This window comes from Myiozetetes cayanensis, unplaced genomic scaffold (genome assembly GCF_022539395.1).
Source record: "Myiozetetes cayanensis isolate MyiCay16 unplaced genomic scaffold, myiCay2020 scf2-11, whole genome shotgun sequence".
NCBI classification, from domain to species: Eukaryota; Metazoa; Chordata; class Aves; order Passeriformes; family Tyrannidae; genus Myiozetetes; species Myiozetetes cayanensis.
In genome coordinates this window covers 22,502,284-22,523,653 of record NW_026087411.1, presented here as the reverse complement: position 1 = coordinate 22,523,653, position 21,370 = coordinate 22,502,284, and the positions used below count along the sequence as shown (strand labels likewise).

General features: G+C 39.3%; 1 protein-coding gene across 4 annotated transcripts in view; it reads right to left on the bottom strand.

The window, feature by feature from the left end:
* KCNH1 (potassium voltage-gated channel subfamily H member 1) overlaps positions 1 to 21,370 on the bottom strand; it is a 220,261-nt gene that overhangs the window by 166,166 nt on the left and 32,725 nt on the right. For all 4 annotated transcript variants that reach the window (XR_007628818.1, XR_007628819.1, XM_050314366.1 and 1 more), the window contains 3 exons: positions 17,548 to 17,676; positions 9,690 to 9,808; positions 1,376 to 1,768 (listed from right to left, as the gene is read on the bottom strand). Coding sequence is in view for 2 of the 4 variants with exons in the window: in XM_050314366.1 (XP_050170323.1) it covers positions 1,376 to 1,768; positions 9,690 to 9,808; positions 17,548 to 17,676 (641 nt within the window). In the remaining 2 variants the exon portion in view is untranslated. The remainder of the gene's footprint in view (positions 1 to 1,375; positions 1,769 to 9,689; positions 9,809 to 17,547; positions 17,677 to 21,370) is intronic.

Here is a 21,370-nt window from a genome sequence, read left to right as displayed (position 1 = left end):
TCAATAGTTTGCCTGCTTGTCCTTGAGCCATTGAGAAAATCACTTTAAGTACTTTAAATTTTATAAAAACCTGAGTAGTCTATTTTTTAAAAAAGTAATGTGGTTTTGGTTTTGCCCATATATTTCACTTGGGCAAATCAAAAGTTTTCTTTTGATAGCTAGGTTGTCCTCTGTAACATGATCATACTTTAAAGGAACTCATAAAATTTAAATTTTGCAGGCTAAAAATTAAATATTAAACCCTGATGAGATATGCATATCATTCTCATTCTCTGGAGTTATTCAAACCCACCTGGATGCAATTCTGTGCAACCTGCTTTGTGTGGATCTGCCTTAGCAGGAGGGCTGGACTAGATGATCTCCAGAGATCCCTTCCAACCCCCTCCATCCTGTCATTCTGCATATTACATCTTTAGGATGTGTAAGAGATAAATTTAGACACATAATTAGTTGATGATACATATTTTATAATATGTAACCAGAAAGCAGACTGCTGGAATCCTATTTAAGATTTTATTAACAATTCATTAATTCTCTGAACTATTTAGGCATGGAACCCTAACATATTTAATTTAGGAATATTTTCTTGGCAGACTGATCCAAAAGAATAAGCAGCAGTAGCATTGTGGTTTTAAGTGTCTGAATGGTCATTCTTTTGCTGGATTGTGATCTGTTCCTAAAGAAATGAGCAAGAATTGAGGAGTCTAGATTCCCAGATTTCTCCCTACCCTTTAATCTAATCATGAAATTACCAAAAAAGCATCTCCAGTTGCTTCACCTTCCTCCAAAACAACTGTTGCCAGACAATGCTGCATGGATCACCAGGTATACACACACAGTGCTTTCTGGTGGTCTAAGATTTGGTGAGTCACTGCCTGCCTCTTATTCACCTGCTATAGTGTACTAGAAGCAGCTGAGAAAAGTGTATTTTACTTCCCAATTGGTCGTGAAGAATTGCCATTAGCAGATGCACCCTATTCAGTCAACAGTGAAAGCAAGAGAAACCTGCCCCAAGAAACTGTCCTGACACACCCGTTCAAGCTATTCATAGTAAGTCAGGCAGAGCAGTTTTCCTTAGTGCTGTACAGAGGTTCTGCTGTCTGCTTCTGTCTGTCCTCCTGAACTCTGAGGATGCAGAATGAAGTAAACACGGATCTCTAGCAGCAAAAACTACAGCCTTTCCCAGTGCAGCTAGAGAATGACACTTCTGCCTAGAATTCATAAGCAAACTTCCATGCATGCTGTGGGTGGCTACGAGAGATATGTGTACAGTAACTCAATATATTTAAAAGCATACATTTCTTTCTTCTCCCTCCCACCTCCCCCCAGCCATTAAGTAATAATTAACGGGTGGAAGTGGAACCAGTATACTGACCTCATCGACATTCTCAAATGCATTGATGACATCATAGGGCAAGCACGAGAGCAGATCGATCACAAACCAGGTCTTCAAGTAATTCATGCGAATCAGTTTGGGGTCAGAGATCACCTCTCCTGCCGGCCCCACAAAGGTCGTATGGAAATTGAGCACAATGTCGACCAAAAAAATGACATCCACAATACTGTCAACTACTAGCCATGCCACGTTGTTCTGTTTGGTTTTAAAGGAGACATTGTAAGGAACCAAAATAGCAGTGTAAAAGGTTAAAATCAAGATGATCCAGTCCCAGGTGGTCTTGAAAACACAATAATGCAAAATTATATGTGGCGGAGTCTTTGGTGCCTCTTGCTTGTACTGTGGGAGGATTTCAGAGCCCAGCTGCAATACCTGTAGTCACAGAGATTTCAGGAGAAAAGGAAAATATGCTTAATTTTTTCATTATATTTTTCACACCGTAAATTCTCAAGCTCAGTACAATAGTTGATAAAAATACATGCCCATTCACTCCTTTTATCACCACAAAATGGTAAGCATGTCAAGATAAGTATTCCATTAAATAGATCAGCATCAAACTAAGAACAGTTGTTTCTTGTGATACTATTAATTATTTTTTGGCACTAAGTCTAATGTGTCAGGTGTCCAAGATAGCTTCTTCGGTGATCCGAATGGGTAAGACAGATAAATGATAGGCAAGAACAGGCAGGAAGGCAGTTGTGAATGGAAATCAATGGTAAAACCAGGAATAATACCATAACTTCTGAGTTGCAATCCAACACCGGGACAGCTGGACCACATTGTTTTGCAGCACTGGCTATTTAACCCCACGCTGTGTCTGAAATAGTCTTATACTACAATCTGTCACGATTGTAGTATAAGTATGGGTCTTTCTTCCTCTTCCTTAGATTGTGCAGGTCCAAAGACGATGGATAATTATAATAAACCTCAATAAACTCATTTTGAACTTCAACTTTTCACTGAGAGAAGTTAAGTATCTAAGCTACCTGATGGTTTAGAATCAAAGAAAGATAGAGGACTTTCTGAATCTTAAGGATTCTAAGACCACTGAGTCCAACCATTAACCTCTTACCACCACATTCCCCAAAAAACCACGTCCCCGAGTACCACATCCACACACCTTCTGAACACTTCCAAGTATGGTGATTCCTCCGCTTCCCTTGGGAAACCTGTTCCAATGCTTGACAACCCTTTCAGCGATGAAATTTTTCCTAATATCTAATCTAAACCTCCCCTGGTTCAACTTGAGGCTGTTTCCTCTGGTGCAGTCACATGTTATCCAGAAGAGAGCAACCTCCCCCTCACTACAACCTTTTTCCAGGCAGTTGTAGAGAGTGATATGGTTCCTCCTGAGCCTCTTTTTCTCCAGGCTAAACAACCCCAGTTCCCTCAGCTGCTCCTCATCAAACTTGTTCTCTAGAGCCTTCATTGCCTTTGTTGTCCTTCTTTGGACATGCTCCAGCACCTCAGTGTCCTTCTTGCAGTGAGGGGCCCAAAACTGAACACGGTATTTGAGGTGACCTGTCGGAGTGTACTGTCCAGTTACAGTGCAATTAGGTCTGAATTCAAAAATGCACGACTGCAAAAGATGATGTTTTAAACCCTGGACCTCAGGCTGAGCATATGCTGACACTGAGTGCTGTTTTGCATAACTGCAATCTTGATCAATGCTGCCCGTTTTCTGTCTGTTGTCTCTACAGTTCTCTCCACTCGTGTGAAAACAGTATTATCATGCATTTAATTCTTGGGAAATAAAGTTTCTTCCACATAGCTATGAACAAGAATGTATTTGTTTATATCTATGGATATACATGAGAGTGAAATCAACATGAAGAAACTGTGTCCAAACAAAGACAAGCTAAATTTTAAAATTAAATTTACCCTGGACGAATTATGGACAAAAACTGAAAGGAAGACGGAGATTTACTAGAGTGAAATGTGTTTGCTAGTGCCAAACACACAGAACCTGGGAAAAAATTTAGGATCATGGCTCCTTTTTCACATTTATTTACACATAGTTCAGAACAATAGGGAGCAGAGAAGGAAATTAAATGGCCATCTTTCTCAGGGAGAAGATCAGACAGCATAGCTGCAATAGAAGGATGTCTAGGATGTCTCCTTTCATTCTTCCTTCCTTATCTTAGCCTTTTTAATGTCAATTATTTAGGCATGGATTTTTATCTGCAGGCTTTTCTGAGTGTCTTTTTTTTTTTTTTTTTCTGAACTGGTTGGCTTTTTTCCAACAGTTTAAGCCAAAGGGGACAAAAGAAAACAACCAGCTACAAAAGTCCTATTTCAACAAAACAGTCCTAGATCAAATTCCCTGCTGCTTTGAACCTCACATAATGACTTAGTCTTGTACACAACAGTGGTCAAACACTGTCAGATCACAGTCCCTTGCACATGTGTAAATGACAATGGGAATTGCAAGCCTGCTGACTTTGAGTCCAGTGTGTTCTCCTGAAGAGAATTAGCACAACCTGCTCACAGAGACCTGCACATTAACACAGAGGCACCAACAGTTTGAACAAAAATTTTAAAAAATAAGAGAACCTAGTATTTTTGTTTCACCGAGTTCCTAGAATGACAGCAAAGAGGAAAAAGGAACATTTCCTCTGTAGACCAAACCAGGAGTCAGACATCTCCCCTGCAGTATTAAGTAGTCTATGACTCCTGACCCTGATTCACGTAGTTTCTTCATATCACCAAAAAAAGGCAAAAAAAAACCCAAATAAAAAACTGCCTTGTGGTGAGAGCAGCTGCAAGCAGCACAACAGAAGTAGTCTCTATTCTCTACAGAAGGCACTGGCCAGTCTATTCAGTCCCCAGAAGTCACAGGTAGTGACTGGAAGAGGCAGAGGTGATGTATTGAGTTAGTATGGGTACACAGTGTCGCTGCCTTCAAGGCTTGTTTGCAATCCCAGTGACAAATGTTAGGACGTCTTTTCTCAACAAAAGCTCTAGCCCACGATCAATATTGCAAATATCTCCTGCCCTCCCTTTTGAACACCACAGCTGTACCCACAATCAGTGGGAAAGCAAAGAGCTACTACTGGCCTTTTTGAGGTCTGCATGAGTAGCAGCTCTAACATAAGATCCTAAGCCTGAAATATGCTGAAATATGGGCAAGGAGAGTCCTCTGCAATACTCACTCACTGGAATAACTGATCAGCAAATCAAGCATCTCTATCACATAGTAACATTTATCACTCAGTTAACTAGATTTCAGTTCAAATGTTGAAATCTTACTACTAGGGAGATGGCACCACCTCATAAATGCAGGATGAAAACATAATTGCTTGGTTTGTAATCACAGGTCTATTACAGCTTATTTTTTTAGCCTCTGTTATTATATGAATAAGTCAAATTTTTTTGCAACCAATCTAATCAGCACAGGAACCTCAACCATGAAACTCTGAAAAAAATATTTTATTTAGTTCTTGTCAGATTGGTTCTCATACATAAATTCATAAGTTCTAGACTGAGAATTTTATAATGCACTCCATTTTGGCCATTGCTCATCTCTTTGTACTCCAAGAACTTGTGGAAATTTTGCATCAACTAAATTATAGGTGCTGGAAAATGTACTAATATATTCTTGTATACCCAAATAATAGGAAAAAGGTAAGAACGCTCTTTTTTGAAATAAAGCAGGGTCTAAATTATGGAGTCCATTATTTTGCTGCAAATGAAAACAAAATAAAGTCAAGCCAGTGGAACTGCGGGGATGTAAGACTGAACTGAAAGCAGAAAAAAACAGACTTCTAGTTTCAACTTGTTAAGAAAATAAACAACTTTGCTACTTCAGTGTTTAAAAATGTCATCATCAAATACAAAGCACTCTCTCCTAGCTTGTTTGAGATTCAAGGGCTACAGCATAGAAAAGTAAAAGGATTGGTGTCTTCTTCCTTTTCTATTTAGAAAGGAAATGTGCTCTAAACTATCTGATTGGCTAGGGACTTTATTATTAAGTCTTTTCAACTTCTGTTACCACACTGGAGTCTGTACCACTGGCCATTTGAAGTAACCAGGGGTCATGGCTTTTACTGTCTCCAGCAGAAGGGTGTACACCCGCACTATGGGAGTGAATCTTGAACGGAGGGGCAGGGACAGGGCAGGACTGGGCATCAAGGAATTACATGGGGATATCAGTCACTCACCAGGTGGAGAAAGCCACTTGCAGGAAGCCTGAAGTGCTTCCAGTCCTCTGGTAGGGTGGGGTGAAGGTGACAAGTTCTAGCCCGGGCTCTCTCCCACTACATCATTTACACGCCCCCTGTAAAACCACTCCACCTTGCTGGCACTGCTAGAGATGAACCATCATATCACAGCTTGGGATGGAAGAAGGGCACTGTCCCAGCTCACACTATGTCTCCCAGAAAAGGTAACTTGCTTTACAGCCTGGCAAAGGTCTTGCAGCATCTGGGACTGCCAGACAAGACCTTTCAAAGGCACCAAATTCCTCATTTCATTGAAGGAAGAGAAACACACCTATAACAAAGCTTAATTATCTCAGAGAGCAAGCATGTGCCTTTAAGCATAAAGCACAACTAAAGAGCTCAGTACTGCACAGAAATCAAGGAATAAGGTCCACAGAGCTTCATGCTAAGGATCTAGGTTTTGTCAGGTCACTTGCACTGGAAGTTATAAGAGCTCCTTTCTCCACTTTTCACAGCAAGGGCCCCACACAATCTATTTCCTCATCATCCTTCCAGACACACACACCACCTCTGGATCATCTGGAGATTAAGAGCTATAAACTCCATTCTTTCGGCACCGTATCTCAAACCCAGGTAGATGCAAAGAAAAGTACCTTCTGCCCTACTCCAAGGTGCTCTTGCTGCACTCCAGCCTCTAGAGAGAGCAGCACTAGCCTGAGACAGGTTTGCTGAAGTAGTAGTGTAGTTACCTGCCCATAGGGACTAACTAGATTCAAACTGCTTGTAAAGGTACTTCTCCTGGAGAGGAAAAAAAGAACCCCAAGAGATTAATATAAAAGTAATCATTAAGAAAACGTATACAACTATATAAACCAATATGCTGAGTTTCCACCCATGTGCACTGTATAATTTCATTATTATACTTTTCAAAATAACTGAAACAGGCTTGGGTTCAGAAGACTTTTCACTATTATACAGTTTTATCATAGTAAAAAAAGTATTTTTTCAGATAGTTATTAATGAAAGTAATATTTCAATTACTTATGATTCATCAGATAATACAGCTGTATTATCTGCATTTATTATTTGTGGTAATGATGCATGATGTTTTAATAGCTTTCTAAAGCTGTGGAATTTTATTTCAAGAGCAGAAATGCCAAATTTCATCATGGTTTTCTCAGAGTTGTGGGGTTTTTGGCAGTGTTTTTGTGGATTTTTTTTAACATAGCAAAATTAAAATTAAAAAAAAATCTCCTAGATTTCTTAAAAAATGGTGAATATATCCTGAACCATGACTCCTAAAAGTGCATCAACAAGTGGTTACAATGACTTAAGATTGCATGCCTGGGGGGAGGTGAAAAAGCCAGCACATACACAAACAATCACTCATTTCCAGCTTAATCTCTTGTTTCTGTGTTTTCAGCTGCACATATTTGCTTTCTCTCACTCTCCTTTTCTTTTGTTTTCACAGGCACCCACACAAATTGCTCCCAAGCTAAGGGCTAGGTGCTAAGCCTCAACTTGGAGTAGATTTTAATGGTAGTGTAAAGTTCCTGGTAAACAAGGTTTGGGGAAAAAAAAAAAAAAAAAGCAGAAGTTCTATTATTAAGCAATGCTGCTAAGCATCATTATAATTTTTCTGCTTTTATTTCTTATAACTATCACATTTTTTTTACTTATGACACAATCTTGTTTACCCAGAACTGCCAGGTAAATGTGCAGAACACATCAGCTAAGACCATAGGTGCAGACGATACACATACTATGCAGTGATCAGGAAGAATCGTTCCTACAATCAGCTCCTTGGTGATTAAGCCACAGAAATGCATTAATTACTTTACAGTCTTATTGCAAAATGTAGCCTCAGAGTTACCTGACAACCCTGTGTTAATTGCATAATTTATTTAAGTAGTTTTCACATGACTGCTATTAGAGAAGTCAGGCTAAGAAAAGCTATTCCTACTGGCAAAAGTCAAAGACTGAAGCTTCACAGACACTGCTATTACCCATGATCTGAGGATGAAACAAAGTAGTTTGTCACTAACACCTTTCTTAAATTATTTCATAAACAATAAAAGAAATCATAAGCTTTTGTGGCATGCTCCTGCTTCATATTTGTACAACACCTTGCTGCACTCAGGTTCTAGGACACAAATGACTCCTCACATATTCAAAAATATAAGTGCTAAAGAACTACAAGCAACACAAATAATATTCCAATAAATGAAGAGCCTTCTCATGAGAACAAGATTGATGGTAAATGTCATAATGAGTTGGAAAAGAAAAAGGATGGATTTTTATTTGAACTTAAAATTTCAAATAGGCTACTGCAGGGATGAAGGGGACAAAAAAGAAAAATATTTGAAAATACAACAGGGAACAGTTGGAGATCCAGTGTTCAATATTATGAAGAGATCTTTCCAGAATAAGAAACCTGGCACCCCATATATCTTCAAAGTAAGAAAAGTGGCCTTGTCTGTATGATTATCTGCACTCTGCTTTTCTCCAGTGTAGTTTTATTGACTTAAATGAAATTACAGCAGAAATTCAACAAACTACCTAACATCACAGTTGGGGCTAATGTTCTTTGTAAAATAATGACTGCAATATTCAGTCAGCAATTAAAAAAACTCATTTCAGACATGTAAACCATGCATTTGCCCTTTATTATTTATAATTAATCAGCTGGCTGTGCCAGTTGGAATACTTGCAAAGATTTGTTGAGCACATGGGCTTGCAAGAAATTTCAGTTACATGTGGTCATTGAGGTCCAGGCTGAGGTTCACTGAGCCAAACAGAATAACCTCAGACCCTTTGCCTTACACTCTACTGACTACATTTTAGCATGAACTAAAATTCAAGGGCAGACATCTAAAGAGACAACAGGATTATTTGATGTTAGCTTAGGCCTTGAGTAGGATTAGGACTATTCCAAATCTTAGGACAAGAAAGCAACCTCAGAGTGGACATGTGCTAGTCTCACAGTATTCCTACATTACAATGTCTGTGTGAATGGCTGCCCCTCCCCTGTGCTAGGATGATCTATGTTATTTCTGTACTTCCAACTTCCATTCTGGAGTTCTGTATTAAACATTGGGTAGGTAAGATACTGTCCATGACAATTTCATCATTATCTGTGATAACAGTACAGGCCTGGACAGGATGTTTTTATTTTGCATAGAAACTAAGGTGTACACAGGCAAATCTGACAGAGTACTAACTATGTGGAGACCTCATGGAACCCATCAATGCCTTACACCTCCAGCTACACAGCAAGATCAAAAATTTTTGACAAGAGTCACAGCTGCTGCCATGGCTTTCACAGCAATAAGCAAAACAGGATTGACATGTTATATTGGCCAAGCTGTCATTAACACCATATATCAAGCCTTTCCCTAAGCTGTTTTTACACCAGGGAGACCCTGCTACTGGCCCAGGAGACAGCTACAGGAAACTTGGGACAGTCTCTCCCCCTCGTGGTGAAAGCCTTCAAACCCTAAGTACTTCAAAGAGCCTTCTCTGACTGGAGCTTTTCTCAAAACTTTGAAAGACTATCTAAATCACAAGGTTTCATTTTCCTGATCTGTCTGCAGTGTTACTTGTGACATCTTACAATTGTTCTGTCTGTAAAGCCAGTAACTCAAACATACATTTTAACCACTTTGTACAGTAAGGCTGGGATCCCACTGAAAAGTAACCAGACATAAATTAATTCAGAGAACAACCATGTCAAGGATTCTCCAGAATTTCCTTGTGTATTAGCTTGAGTTTTTCTCACTCAAATTTTTTGAGTTTTTCTCACCTCAAATTACATAGTTAAATAGTCCAAGATCCTACTAATGTTGAGATCCTCAGAAGAATAAAAACAAGGCAAGAATTATTTTAATAATAGCACCCTTATAAGACTTTGATAAGATATGGAACACAACATGCAATTAGACTACATGAAGTCTGTTGGATCTCTGTTTCCATTCCACTGTCATGGGACACATTTCACAGCACACGTACCGTATTCTGAGCTCCCATGCCTGCCACCAGGCTTCGGATTCCCAGGGCAAGGGGGACACAGACACAACATACCCAAAAAGGCTAAACACATTTCTTTACAGCTTCTTATGGAAATAAAACGTTACCTCAGCAAGTCTCGAATGCTTGTGAACGTTCTCTCCTTTCTGGACGCTCGGAGCGAGCTGCTGCAGGACACCTCGGCTGCTCGTGAGGGCACGAGTCAAGCGAGCAAACTTCCCCCAACCTGCAACAAAATATGCAAGATTATACGCATTACCCAAAAAAAGCTGCAAGGGTGCCATATAAAACCTCTTATAACTAAAGGAAGGTGTGTGTGTGAAGTTCAAACAGAGCAATCTGCTTCAGTACTGACCGCAAGGGACTATAATTTAAGCAAGTACCAGATAAAAGTGAGTCACAAAATAGGTGTCAGCATGGTACTGTAATAAAACCCATTACTGCAGTGGCTTTGTATTCAAGAGTGCTGTTACATGAACTGCATATTTTGCAAGGATAAGTGTCCACTACACAATAATCTTCTATTAAATCCAATCATCAAATTTGGATCTCTCAGCACTGCCGAAGACACTCCAGACTAATCAAGATGTAAGACTAGAGTAACATACTATGAAAATTACAGTTGTCTGTAGCAGAAGTGAATCTGGTCTCAGATGCATCAAGCATAGATCTGGCATAAGCAGAGAAATACACAAAAGATAATAAAAAGCAGAGCAGAAAAGCAAAACAAAATTATTAATTTTATCCTCTCTAAACAAAAGGGGGAATATACTAATAGATTTTCTCAAACTCTAATTATTTAGCAGCTTCTGTCAGAGAAGTCATATGCTGAATTTTAATTCACAATATTTTTTACAAATACCCCCCAAAATAGAAGACCTTGAAAGACAGCCGCAAGAGCTAGCTACAACTATAATCTTTATGGGCAGTACTTTGCCATAACAGAAAATTAGGCAGAGTACACATCTGGGTATTTTTGGTACACTGAAAGGAAAATATTGGTGCATTTAGTCCCAATCTTGAAAAATGACAGCACCACCTGGAAACTATTGAGCAGTCTCATCTCCTACTCCAGCTAAGGATGCTCAGCAATTTGAAGACTCAGTTTATAATAAGAACTTGGTTCTGGTAAAAGTTCCCTCCACAGCTCTCTTGTAGACCCCCTTTCGGGTAGTGGAAAGTGCTATAAGTTCTCCCTGGAGTCTTCTGCTCTCCAGGCTGAATAACCACAAGTTTTTCAGCCTGTCTGCACAGCAGAAGTGTTCCATCTCTCTGAGCATATTTGTGACCCTCCTCTGGACTCACTCAACAGGCCCATGTCCTTCTTATATTGAGGGCCTCTAAGACAAATGCAGTACTCCAGGAGGGGTCACACAAGGTTGGAGTAGAGCAGGAGAATCAGATCTCTCGACTTGCTGGCCACACTGCTTTTGACACATCCCAGGATACAGTTGGCCTTATGAGCTTCAGATGCACATCACCTAGTCATCTTAAGCTTCTCGTCCACCGACAACCCTAAGTCCTTCTCTGCAGGGGTGCTCTCAATCCAGCCCGTAGTTGTGTTTAGGATTGCTGCGACCTAGGATTGCAGGACGCTGCAGCTGGCCAGACCGACGGGGCCCGAGAGGGCTGTGGTCCAAGAGGACATAAGCAATCGCCCCGCCTGCAGCCCCGGCGAGGAAGGGCTGCCGGGGGAGCGGGCGGTCCGGCGGAGTGCGGAACCTGGCGCTGGCCGTGGTGCTGAACCGGAACGAACGGGGCTTGTTTTCAAACGGCAACCCCGGCGACGAACAGAACAGACCACAGAGTTCCAGCTTCACACAGGAACTCGAAATCTGCCTCCCTTGCCAGACATAAAATATTTATAACTCCAGATAAACATAGGCAGTTCCTTTTACTAAGTCAAACCAGACTGATGGGTAGGGCATTTCCCCGGAAGATTCAAAGTTTGGTTCAAAACCTGAGGACAAACTTTCAGTGTGCATTTTCTTCCTAACACTGAATGTTCTACGATTTGGGCTATTCAGATGTAAATAGAGATATGAGGAAAAGGAAGCACCTCACTTGAGCTTTCTTGTACAAAAGCACTGCCAGACAACTCTGTGGCATGATTTGTGGCTATGAGTGCTGAGCACCTTTGTGTACCTGCCCCTCTTCCCAGGAGTCATCTCCTTTTGAAAGGTACAGCCTAACCCATTCCTCTCTCGCCAGCATCCCCAATAAGCATCTCCTCTGCCCTACGTGTTGCAGATCTCACTTGTGGGCACTTAAATGGGGCACAAAAGAATTGTTTTCATGAACATTAGATCTCTCACCCCATACTCCAAATCTGATCTGAAAACAATACAACTGTTTGTTACAGGCAAGAGACTGTGTCAAGAGGCAAAGCTTTTTCACTTGGCTTTTTAAACCAGTGCTGATATGAAAATGGTAGGCTGGGAGTACATACCCAAACCCTCCCTTACATAGGGTACAGCACATGGGAACCCAGTCTGGAGTGGCACATGGCCCCGTGCAATGATATGCCTAAAACCAGTCACAGAATCAATGTGCAAATGCCCCAGCTGTACAAATATAATCATTAGAACAGAAGACCCTCCTCATTGTACTGGTTTTTGGGTTGTTTGGGTTTGTTTGGTGCTGTTTAGTGAAAGAAAAAGAAAAAAATGTGGGAAATTTAACATAAAATTAGAGTAGACCAGTAGACTGTGGAAAAAGAAAACGAAAATGAGAGAGAATGCCAGTACTAATATTATTGAATAATAATTTCTTCTGAAAAGACAGCAGTTGAATTTATTCCAATTTTTCCTCCAGAATCCTAGGGACAGACGCAGCCTACAGCAAGTGAGATATTTGTCCAGTGAAGACAGGTCAAGTAATGGACTTAAGCCACACAACTGAACATAAACACTAAATTTTAAGGGTCATGGATCTATCCAAGACAAGAAACAGTTACAGAATGGTGTAAGAATGTAGTGGTGTCAGTCCTGCTAGAACAGAGGGACCAGATAATACGCATTATGATATGACTTATTCTCATTCAACACAAGAAGTTGTTATATCCTTACATCCATTCTTTTCCTCCAGAAAGAGAGAAAATATAAATTAAATTGAAATATACTGAGCCTATGTGATTCTAATATAAGCATATATGTTCCTCAAACAAGGTAAGAGCTCACATAGCAGAGAAGTCAGCTTGGAGTTCAGGACCCAAACATAAAGCTGAATATCAGCTCCATGGTTGTTCTTGTATGTGCCCATCTTTGATTCTAACCCATTTTTATCATTGTTTAGTCTCCTTTTTCAGTTCTGCAGAAAATATCATTCAGGGATAAAACAATAAGATGACACTAAAACACCTCCAGCTTCAAAAGCCTTCGAGATTAACAGCACTGATTTCAGCGCTCCTGCATTCCATGATGCTCTTTTAGAGGTTTCCACCATTTCTTTGCAAAAAGCTGAATAGAAATTGCTTATGGAAATGCCCAAGACAAGATGCCCACAAGGAGGACAAAAGCTTTGTTTCAGGGGGAAATATTGCATTGAAACGTACTTTCGTGATGTGATATTTAACTCAAACCTTTTCACCATTCAAGCACGAAGTTTCATTTAACAATGGTCTCAAGCTGAAGAAACCAATTTTCTGTACTTTGAGGTGAGCATGATCTGTTGATACTCAACCACAACAACATTTATTATTTATTTGTAGGTAGTTATTTGTTTCCTACCACTCTCCTCAGTTTGATCATGATGACTCGTAAATTTAAACATTAGGAACTGTGGCAGTTGCAGAACACTTGTTATCAAGTCGCTGATCCATGACTTACACAATGCCTGGAATTAGATTAAGGAGCCATTCCCTGCTAGAGAACAAGCTTGTTTGTCCACAGGTCTATTGTTCACACAAATGTGTAAACGTGAGTAAAGCAGAATTCCAGCAGTTCTTGTCTTCACTCAAACCACCTTTGTATTCTTGCACATCAAAGATCCCTGCTTACATCCATCATGCTTCTCTGCAGTGCTCCTTCCCTTTGAAAGCTCGTGACTAGCACTGTATTATTTTTCCATCTGGACTGGGGAAGCATACCAAAGTTTTTAATATACTCATCACTTCTCTTTCATTTGTTTCCTTTTTAAGAAAACATTTCATCCAGATGAAAGCAGAGTATAACTTAATCAAAATATTTCAAACACTGGCTCTGTCCATATAAATACATATTTAAAAACAGAACAAAAAATTAGCAACAAAAAACCCACATACACTCACACAAAACAGAAACAAAAAGGAAAAATAAAAAGGAAATGTGGATTTTCCCCTGAATTAAGATGAAGGAGGCAATCAAAATATTTTTTTGGTGTGTAGCCCTGCTTGTTATGCAAAGGGCAGCTTAGCTGCAAAATTAAATAAAGCATTTTCTGCAGAGGAGATAGCAAATGATAATTGCTACAAAGCACAGGAGGCTACAATATCTAGGAGGCTAATAACCATTCTCCTATATGATTCAGTGATGTTTAATTTTATCATCTTTTTGTATAAAAACAAAGTATCAAAAGCAAAAATTACGACCCAAAGCATCATTTCAAAAGTTTTATAAGGCAGCATAGATGCAGCTGAATATGTTCCCATTGTATTCATACATTCAAAACCTGTTCAGGCAAACTTCTCACAAGCTACTTGGAGGGCAAGCACAGATTCTGTTTGTCTTCAAACATAGTTGATTTCATAAAGTGATGCATTTCACTTTGTACACTATTCTCAGACATCTCATAAGTGGTTTGTTAGATCTCAAACAAAGAGAAACATACAGACAAAATGCATTAATTCTAAATATAGCATATACTCTAAAATTCAGCTAAGAAGGTGACCTACCACTTGACAAGCCAAATTTAGCTATGATACAGCTTGATTTTGCCTACTTCTGTTCAAGTAAACCTAGTTTCCCTGATTTTTTAAAGGGGTAAGCATACAGGAAAGAGTGGAAAGAGGTTGTTTAAAAATATTATATCATCCACATCACGGTCACACTATTTTTAAGTAGTTTTATTTAGAATGTACTATTTTTAAAGCTGCTGCATTTAAAATCAAGCCTTCCATGGCAGTCATAAAATAAACATCTTGTAAATTATCTGAATCAATTAACAAAGACTACAGTGAGAAGCCTACCTCTTACATGACTTCAGAAATATTTTCTTGTTTCATCTATTCCAACATCTAATATTATTAATAAATTAAAAAATAATTAAGATTAAAAATGGTACTGGACCTTCTGTCTCTCTGACTCACCTTCAGATAAAAGATGCCAATTCACTTTTGTGTAGCAAACACCTGTCATTAGAGCTCAACTCTTCTCAATCAAAAAGTCACTACATCATTTGCAGCTGAACAATCAGGCTTGAAATTGCCAGCAGGTGATAGAAAACTAAGACATACCACAGGTAAGCAGGTTTAGCCTGACAGATTATTTGCTCTTTAAATTGATCATGTTCTTGTACTACATAATGTTTTTCTCTACATAGACATAAAAGCATTGGTTTTGAAAAACGTGAATATTTTATATTATGCCACTCTGAAATTGTGCAAATAGCACATATGTTAATAAAATATCTGCTTCTACAGGCAACCTATTACATATGAGTGGTCATATGCATAGAAAACTAACTTCACATGTAAACTTGGTAAAAGCAATAAAATCTGATTGAAGGTGAAAGAAGGAAAAATAGTTGTTTTAGCAAACAGTTTTCTATTGTTTCAGTTAAACAACAAATCTCTAAATTCACAGCTTAAGGTTTTCAGAATGAGAGTTCATTTGTGTTTAGAATATGAGAAACATTCCTTTGAAAATTGCTCTTTCAAAACCAAGATGCAAAATGAGAGCTGCAAAAGAATAGGCCCCCTTCAAAGCTCACATCTGTTAAAACAATGATTCTCAGAAGCAGCTAACACAATTTTACCTTTTTTTAATCTTCCAAAAATGTTTTTCCACTCTGTAAATTCTAGAGCCTACTACAGACAATTGTCTGACATCCATAAGTACCTTTCCTCCTTCTCCCTTCACAGTATACAATTGCACAAAGAGATCTAACATTAAAGTCATGGATATGTATGTAAACTTCTGTTTGACCAATCAGCTTTTCCAAGAAATTGATTATTTAGCCATCAATCACTTATACAATATCACCTTCTTAAATGCACACAACAAAATTTCAAAGCTAGCCTACAGCAACTAACTCACAGAAGAAAGGTGTAGAGTTAAAATAAGGATGAAAATAGAACATGCAGTTTCATTTATATCATGCCTAGTGTGTGTATACAGTGACAGAGAAATCATTACCAGCATGAAACTGCTGCAACTTTATTAATTTTAGGAGATCCAGAAATTATCTTTGGAAGACTCATTTAGTGCACAAGCCCTTCTGTACATAAAGAGATAGCTCAGGGAAGGAGCGCAGAGCTGTGAATCAGTGGCCTCTAAATAATACATCCAGTTCTTCGTTTGCAATCTTTGTTAGTCACTTTACCAGTTTCCATGGGCTAGAGGAAGAAATTTTGCTTATCATTAACTCCTCTGCAACTCCTCCCTTTTATGTAGTTTTAGTGCTTATATTGCTGTAGATATGCAACTGCTGAGAATTACCACGATCACTGCAAGAATAACACGATTTCAAGCAATGACTTTTAAAAAAAATAAAATAAAATTAGCATTCTCTTTTTTAACATAGTTGAAAACAAAAAAGTTACAGTGTTTCTTTGTGTTGAAAGTGAAGGACAAACTGCCTACCTCTACCACATTTGCTGTGAAAGCAAAGAGAAAAGACACAGCTACCACTTGTGACTGGAAGTCCTGCTTATCAACTAAGTGAAACAAAGATCTTCACTACCAGCAAACAAATGAACGCCAGTTTTACTGTATTACTCTGATTTATCTTTGCTGTCAGTCCTCATCAGGATACAGTGAAGACCACTAGGCAGGGAAAAAATTACTGTAGACTCAAAGTTTCTGACAAGGTAAGTTTTTTAGTTTTATTAAAGCAATAAAAGCCCAAACAAATAGCATTAAAACGAGAAAAAAAATTACCCACATAGCCTGGGAGAGGGTATGTTTGTCAAGGTTGTACTTCCTTTTTCATGGTAACAGGTGTTTCCACTTTGAGAAACTATGTTTTTAAAGAATAACATTATGAAAACAAATGTAAATCAGTTCATCTTCACAGTAAGTTTCCTGTTTAATTTAATACTACAAATATTATTAAATACTACAAAAATGCAAACAACAGAAGGACACGAGTCTCTGTAATGCTTCATATGGGTACAAAAGGTCTATTTCTGACAGGATCTGAACCTGAGTGCAAGTTTATGCTGCTGTCACAGCTGAGTTTGCTTTCCAGGTTTCCAGGCCCTAACTCAGTGAAGGGTTAACAGCAGAACACTGCAATGCTACTTCACACACCAGGATGGCTTAAACCTGATTCAACTTCAGATGAGTCTCTTCACATAGGTTAAAGGGAACTAGTCCAGAACTTGAATATAAGGAATCCGACAATAATGGCAGGAAATGTCAAGCCAGGCAGAATGAAATTATTCAGATCTTTGCCAGATTCCGCCAGGTTTAATTCCTCAGTTTTTGCATACAGTTTCATGCACAGTTTGTACAGAGCTGCTTAGCAACATTATGAATCCCCGAAGGCTATGCTGGACTGTGGGTTAATAACATATTTAAAAGGAAGAGCAGTACCTATTTACTAAATAAACTGTGCTTTCTGAAGCACATTAGCAATGACCCTTTCCAGTGCAGGCCAGAGCAAATTCGCTTAAGAAACCAGCAACCACTCCTTGCACAAATGCTGTCCCAAGTGGCACAGCTACATTTAATTCTTTGGCTTTGGTATTTAAAGGACTTCAACTCTTTCAAGACCAGGGCAAACAAACAAAAGCATCATAAATACATAATTGTGAAAAAGACCAACCTTTACATGAATCATCCTCAATGGGCTGCTTGAAAGCCGTTATGTCATTGAAAGTGCAAAGAAATAAAACCACTTTATCCTGCTCATTTCGAATTGGAGCAATTTTCACAAAGAACCATACAGGTGTTCCTGGAAACAAACATATCAAAAAGTTGGTCAATGGTAGGCAGAAAGTAAATGTGCTAGTTCAGATGATTACATCTCATATCAGCCATCTGTAAGTGTTACTTTAATGTTGGGGTTTTTGCAAACACCTATTAGGAAAAATGACAAAACAGATGACAAGAGTGTTATTTAAGTTCTCTGCTCTACCTCTGATTAGTTTTTTAATCTTCAGCAGTCACTCATATTTCTGAACTTCACTTACAAAGTGAGTACTTGAATTTATGAACTGCCTTGTGATCTCCCAAAGGAAGAGTCCCATGTACATGCAAAGGCTGCACACAACAGAATGTTGCTGGTTATGTAAAGGACTTGAGAACAGGCCAACTGTGCCTAGACCATGACCACAATACAGAGTCTCAACCCAAGAGGAAGACCAGTTTTGTTAACCTTATACTTCCCTGCAAACACAGAGCACCATGCCCACAACTCCAGCCTATCTCCACCTTCAAGAGCCAGGCTCTGGGAAATTTGGTCTCGCCTGCAAATCCTCCCATGCAAGGGAAACCCTTTCCAAACTGCCTTCCAGCTTCCCTTGTCATGAGCCTCCTCACAATCACTCTAGTGTGACGCAAGACCCCACTGAATTCAGGAGAGAACAAGTCATTAGGACCAGACCCTGAGCTGTGGATGGGATCCATAAAACTGCACTTTTCTAATTACTGCAATAGATGAACTACTAAAGAAAATTGCTTGAGAGTTCAAAGCCTGCACATCACAGAAAAAGAGGATCCCATATTATGACCCTTCAGACGCTGCTGTCAATTTTCCTTGACATCTCTCCACACAGATCACCTTGAGGAGAGAATCTGTCAGTCAGCCCTGCCTTTCTACATTTCTGGCAGTTTTACTGAGACTGCTGAGAAGACCCTCGTGGTAGCAATGAATTTCCATGTAACAAGGTAGTGTCTACCACTCGTTTCACAGGTTTCACCACACTGATTTTAGTGATACTTGAGTATAAGCTAATTGGAGGGCTCAGAACAAAGCACTTGGTTTCTGTATGCCATAACATGGCTTCCCTGAAGGCACCATTTTTAAGTCTGCAGTCTTAATTTTAGACATAAAAAAATGACTTCTCCAACTGTGAGGTACATGGCAATAGGGAGGCTCCAGCCCCAGGCCTTCGGGAAGCTTGTACATTAGTTTTCAGACTGTCCCTACACCTTCAGTGATGATGAAAAAACTCGTAATTGCTTTTGCAGGCATAAGAAGTAAGAATCAAAGACAGGATTCAGGCTTGCTTGCCATGAACAACATTTTGCTTTTGTGTCCCTTGTAAGCTATGTTTGGAGAGAAGGATCTACACAGCAGGGGACAAAATAACATCAGGATTGGCAGGATTTTGAAAATCTGGGAAAGCCATAATAAAGAGCACCATACAATTTTCGTCACACATGCAGCGAAGTCTGTTTTAGAAAGGGTAGTCTTAGAAGACTATTTCTTTTCTTTCTCAATCACAGGACCCTCCTCTATGCTAATGATCTGATTCTCTTTCACCTCAATTCCTCAGTATTTTAAAATGCACACTATAAGGTATATTTCATGCAGTAGTTTTTAATAACAAGGGTCACTTATGTTTCCTGATTGTCAAAGAAATCTCAGGTATTTCACAAGTTACTGTTCAGCAAAGCAAACAAAGGCAGCTTTTTTTCCAGCTATATTAATATAACACAGGTTGTTGCTTCCAGTGCCTCACCTGGCTGTTTCCCAGCCTCAGTGCTGAGCAATCTTTTCTGGCTACAGAAAGACAGGGCATCTCCAAAATCCATGGACAACTTCCATAAATGAAGCTCAATTCCTAAGGCTCCCACTGTGCCTGCATAGCACAGGCAGTTTCAAACCCTGGCTGAGATTCCATGCCATATGTACAGCTACCTCTATAAACAGCAGGGTATATGATGCATGGAGGCCTCTGCTCAACAAGCAGAGAAATCCAGATGGAATCACTGGTGGCCGTTTCTGAAGTGTGCCTGCATAGCAGAAAGTATTCAAGGGTCAATATATCATTTTTTTTAAGAGTTCACATTCCTGAACAACCCCTTCCGATAAACTATCAGCAAATTAAAATGCAAAGTGCGGAAAAAGATTCAGCAAAGTAACTGTGCCAGTAAAATCATCACTAACTCGCTAATGAGCTTAGAAGACACTGCCACGAAGCAGCCAACAGCAATTTTCTAGACAGCAACACCCTTTATACTACCCTTTTTGTCTATCCCAATTTCTTCTTGCCTACTTGTTTTTCCCATCTTCACATGTGAACTATTCTGAGGCTGATCAAATCTGTCCTGCTTTTACACAGACTCCTTGGTGACTAATTGCTTTTCATTTTACCCACTTCACTCTTCACTAACACTGCAACGTTTTAATTAGCCAAGATCTCCATCTACAGCCTTCCTTTTTGATCTCTATCCACATGCACTTACTTTTTTTGATTAGGGAATTTTTTGCCCCTCCCCAAAACCACTTTGTATTGTTTTGCTTCTTCAAGCTACAGTTGTTCTGCTATGGGCTGCTCACAAAATTAACCTTCATAGCTCAACTACATACTCAGCTTCATCTCTGCTGCTCGCAGCTATAAAAACTTACTGCAGTGCTTTTGAAGATGCTGTACACAACAAAGAAAGAGAAAGGATGCAATTCACCCACTTATTCTGCCTATTTGTCAGGTGCATGCTGTCATTTTCTCTTTATGACTATGCTATAGGATGCTGTTGCAAGATTTTTCTAACATGTTCTGAATGCAGACTTTTCCCAAAAACTTGTTAAGGGCTGCTGCAGGACAAGGAGCTTTTATCAGCAGGGTTTTTACTTTCTGACTCTCTTGACTCCCACTTCTGTGCTGCATTGTTTATAACAATAAAGAAAACAAAACACGTTTTCATCTAGAGCCAAGTGTAGAACTTAGTGATGTGCCCAACAGGCTGAAAGAAAGAGCCCGATATCCTTGACAGCTAAAAGTAGGTGCATTTGCTGAATTACACTATTTGGATACTCTTATAATTTCCAGAGTGCCACAAACAGGGCAGAATGTAAAATCAAGGTGGTATGCATGGTCTGCATGAATCATCTTCCAGTTTGGATCTACACAGTAATATTTGCAACTGCAGAAATAAGCAGATGGAAAACTCTGCCAGGCCATGTATCTGCCTCCACAACATTGTATTTTCCTGCAGTGTATTCCCTAACGTCTTGTCAATCCATTTTGTGAATAAGAGACAAGTGGATATAAATATACAGTCCTGAGGTGAGTGCTCACAGTGCTGGATTACATGAGCTTTCCACAGTGCTCCACAACCAGGAGCTCTTTCAGAGTAGAACTGGGACCTGAACTGTGGGAACACACTGAAAGGCTCAGCCAAGATGTGACCATTCTCAGTTTTTTTCCTGCATGCTGGTTTAATTATCAGAAAAATTTTACTTTTTTAAACATTAAACAGTTTATTTAACTGCTAAACAGGAAAGCTTAAAGTATAAACTACTTATAAATCAGGTCAGAAACTAGAATTTCAATGTTCTACAGGCACCCCTCATGCTCTTGGTGTCAAAGCCAATGTCCCTGCTCAGCCAGGTAACTACTATTGGCAAGAGGCACAAACAAGGCCATTTTAATGAAAAATGTGATTTTCAGATTCAACCTATAGGTTACGCAGGCAGTGGA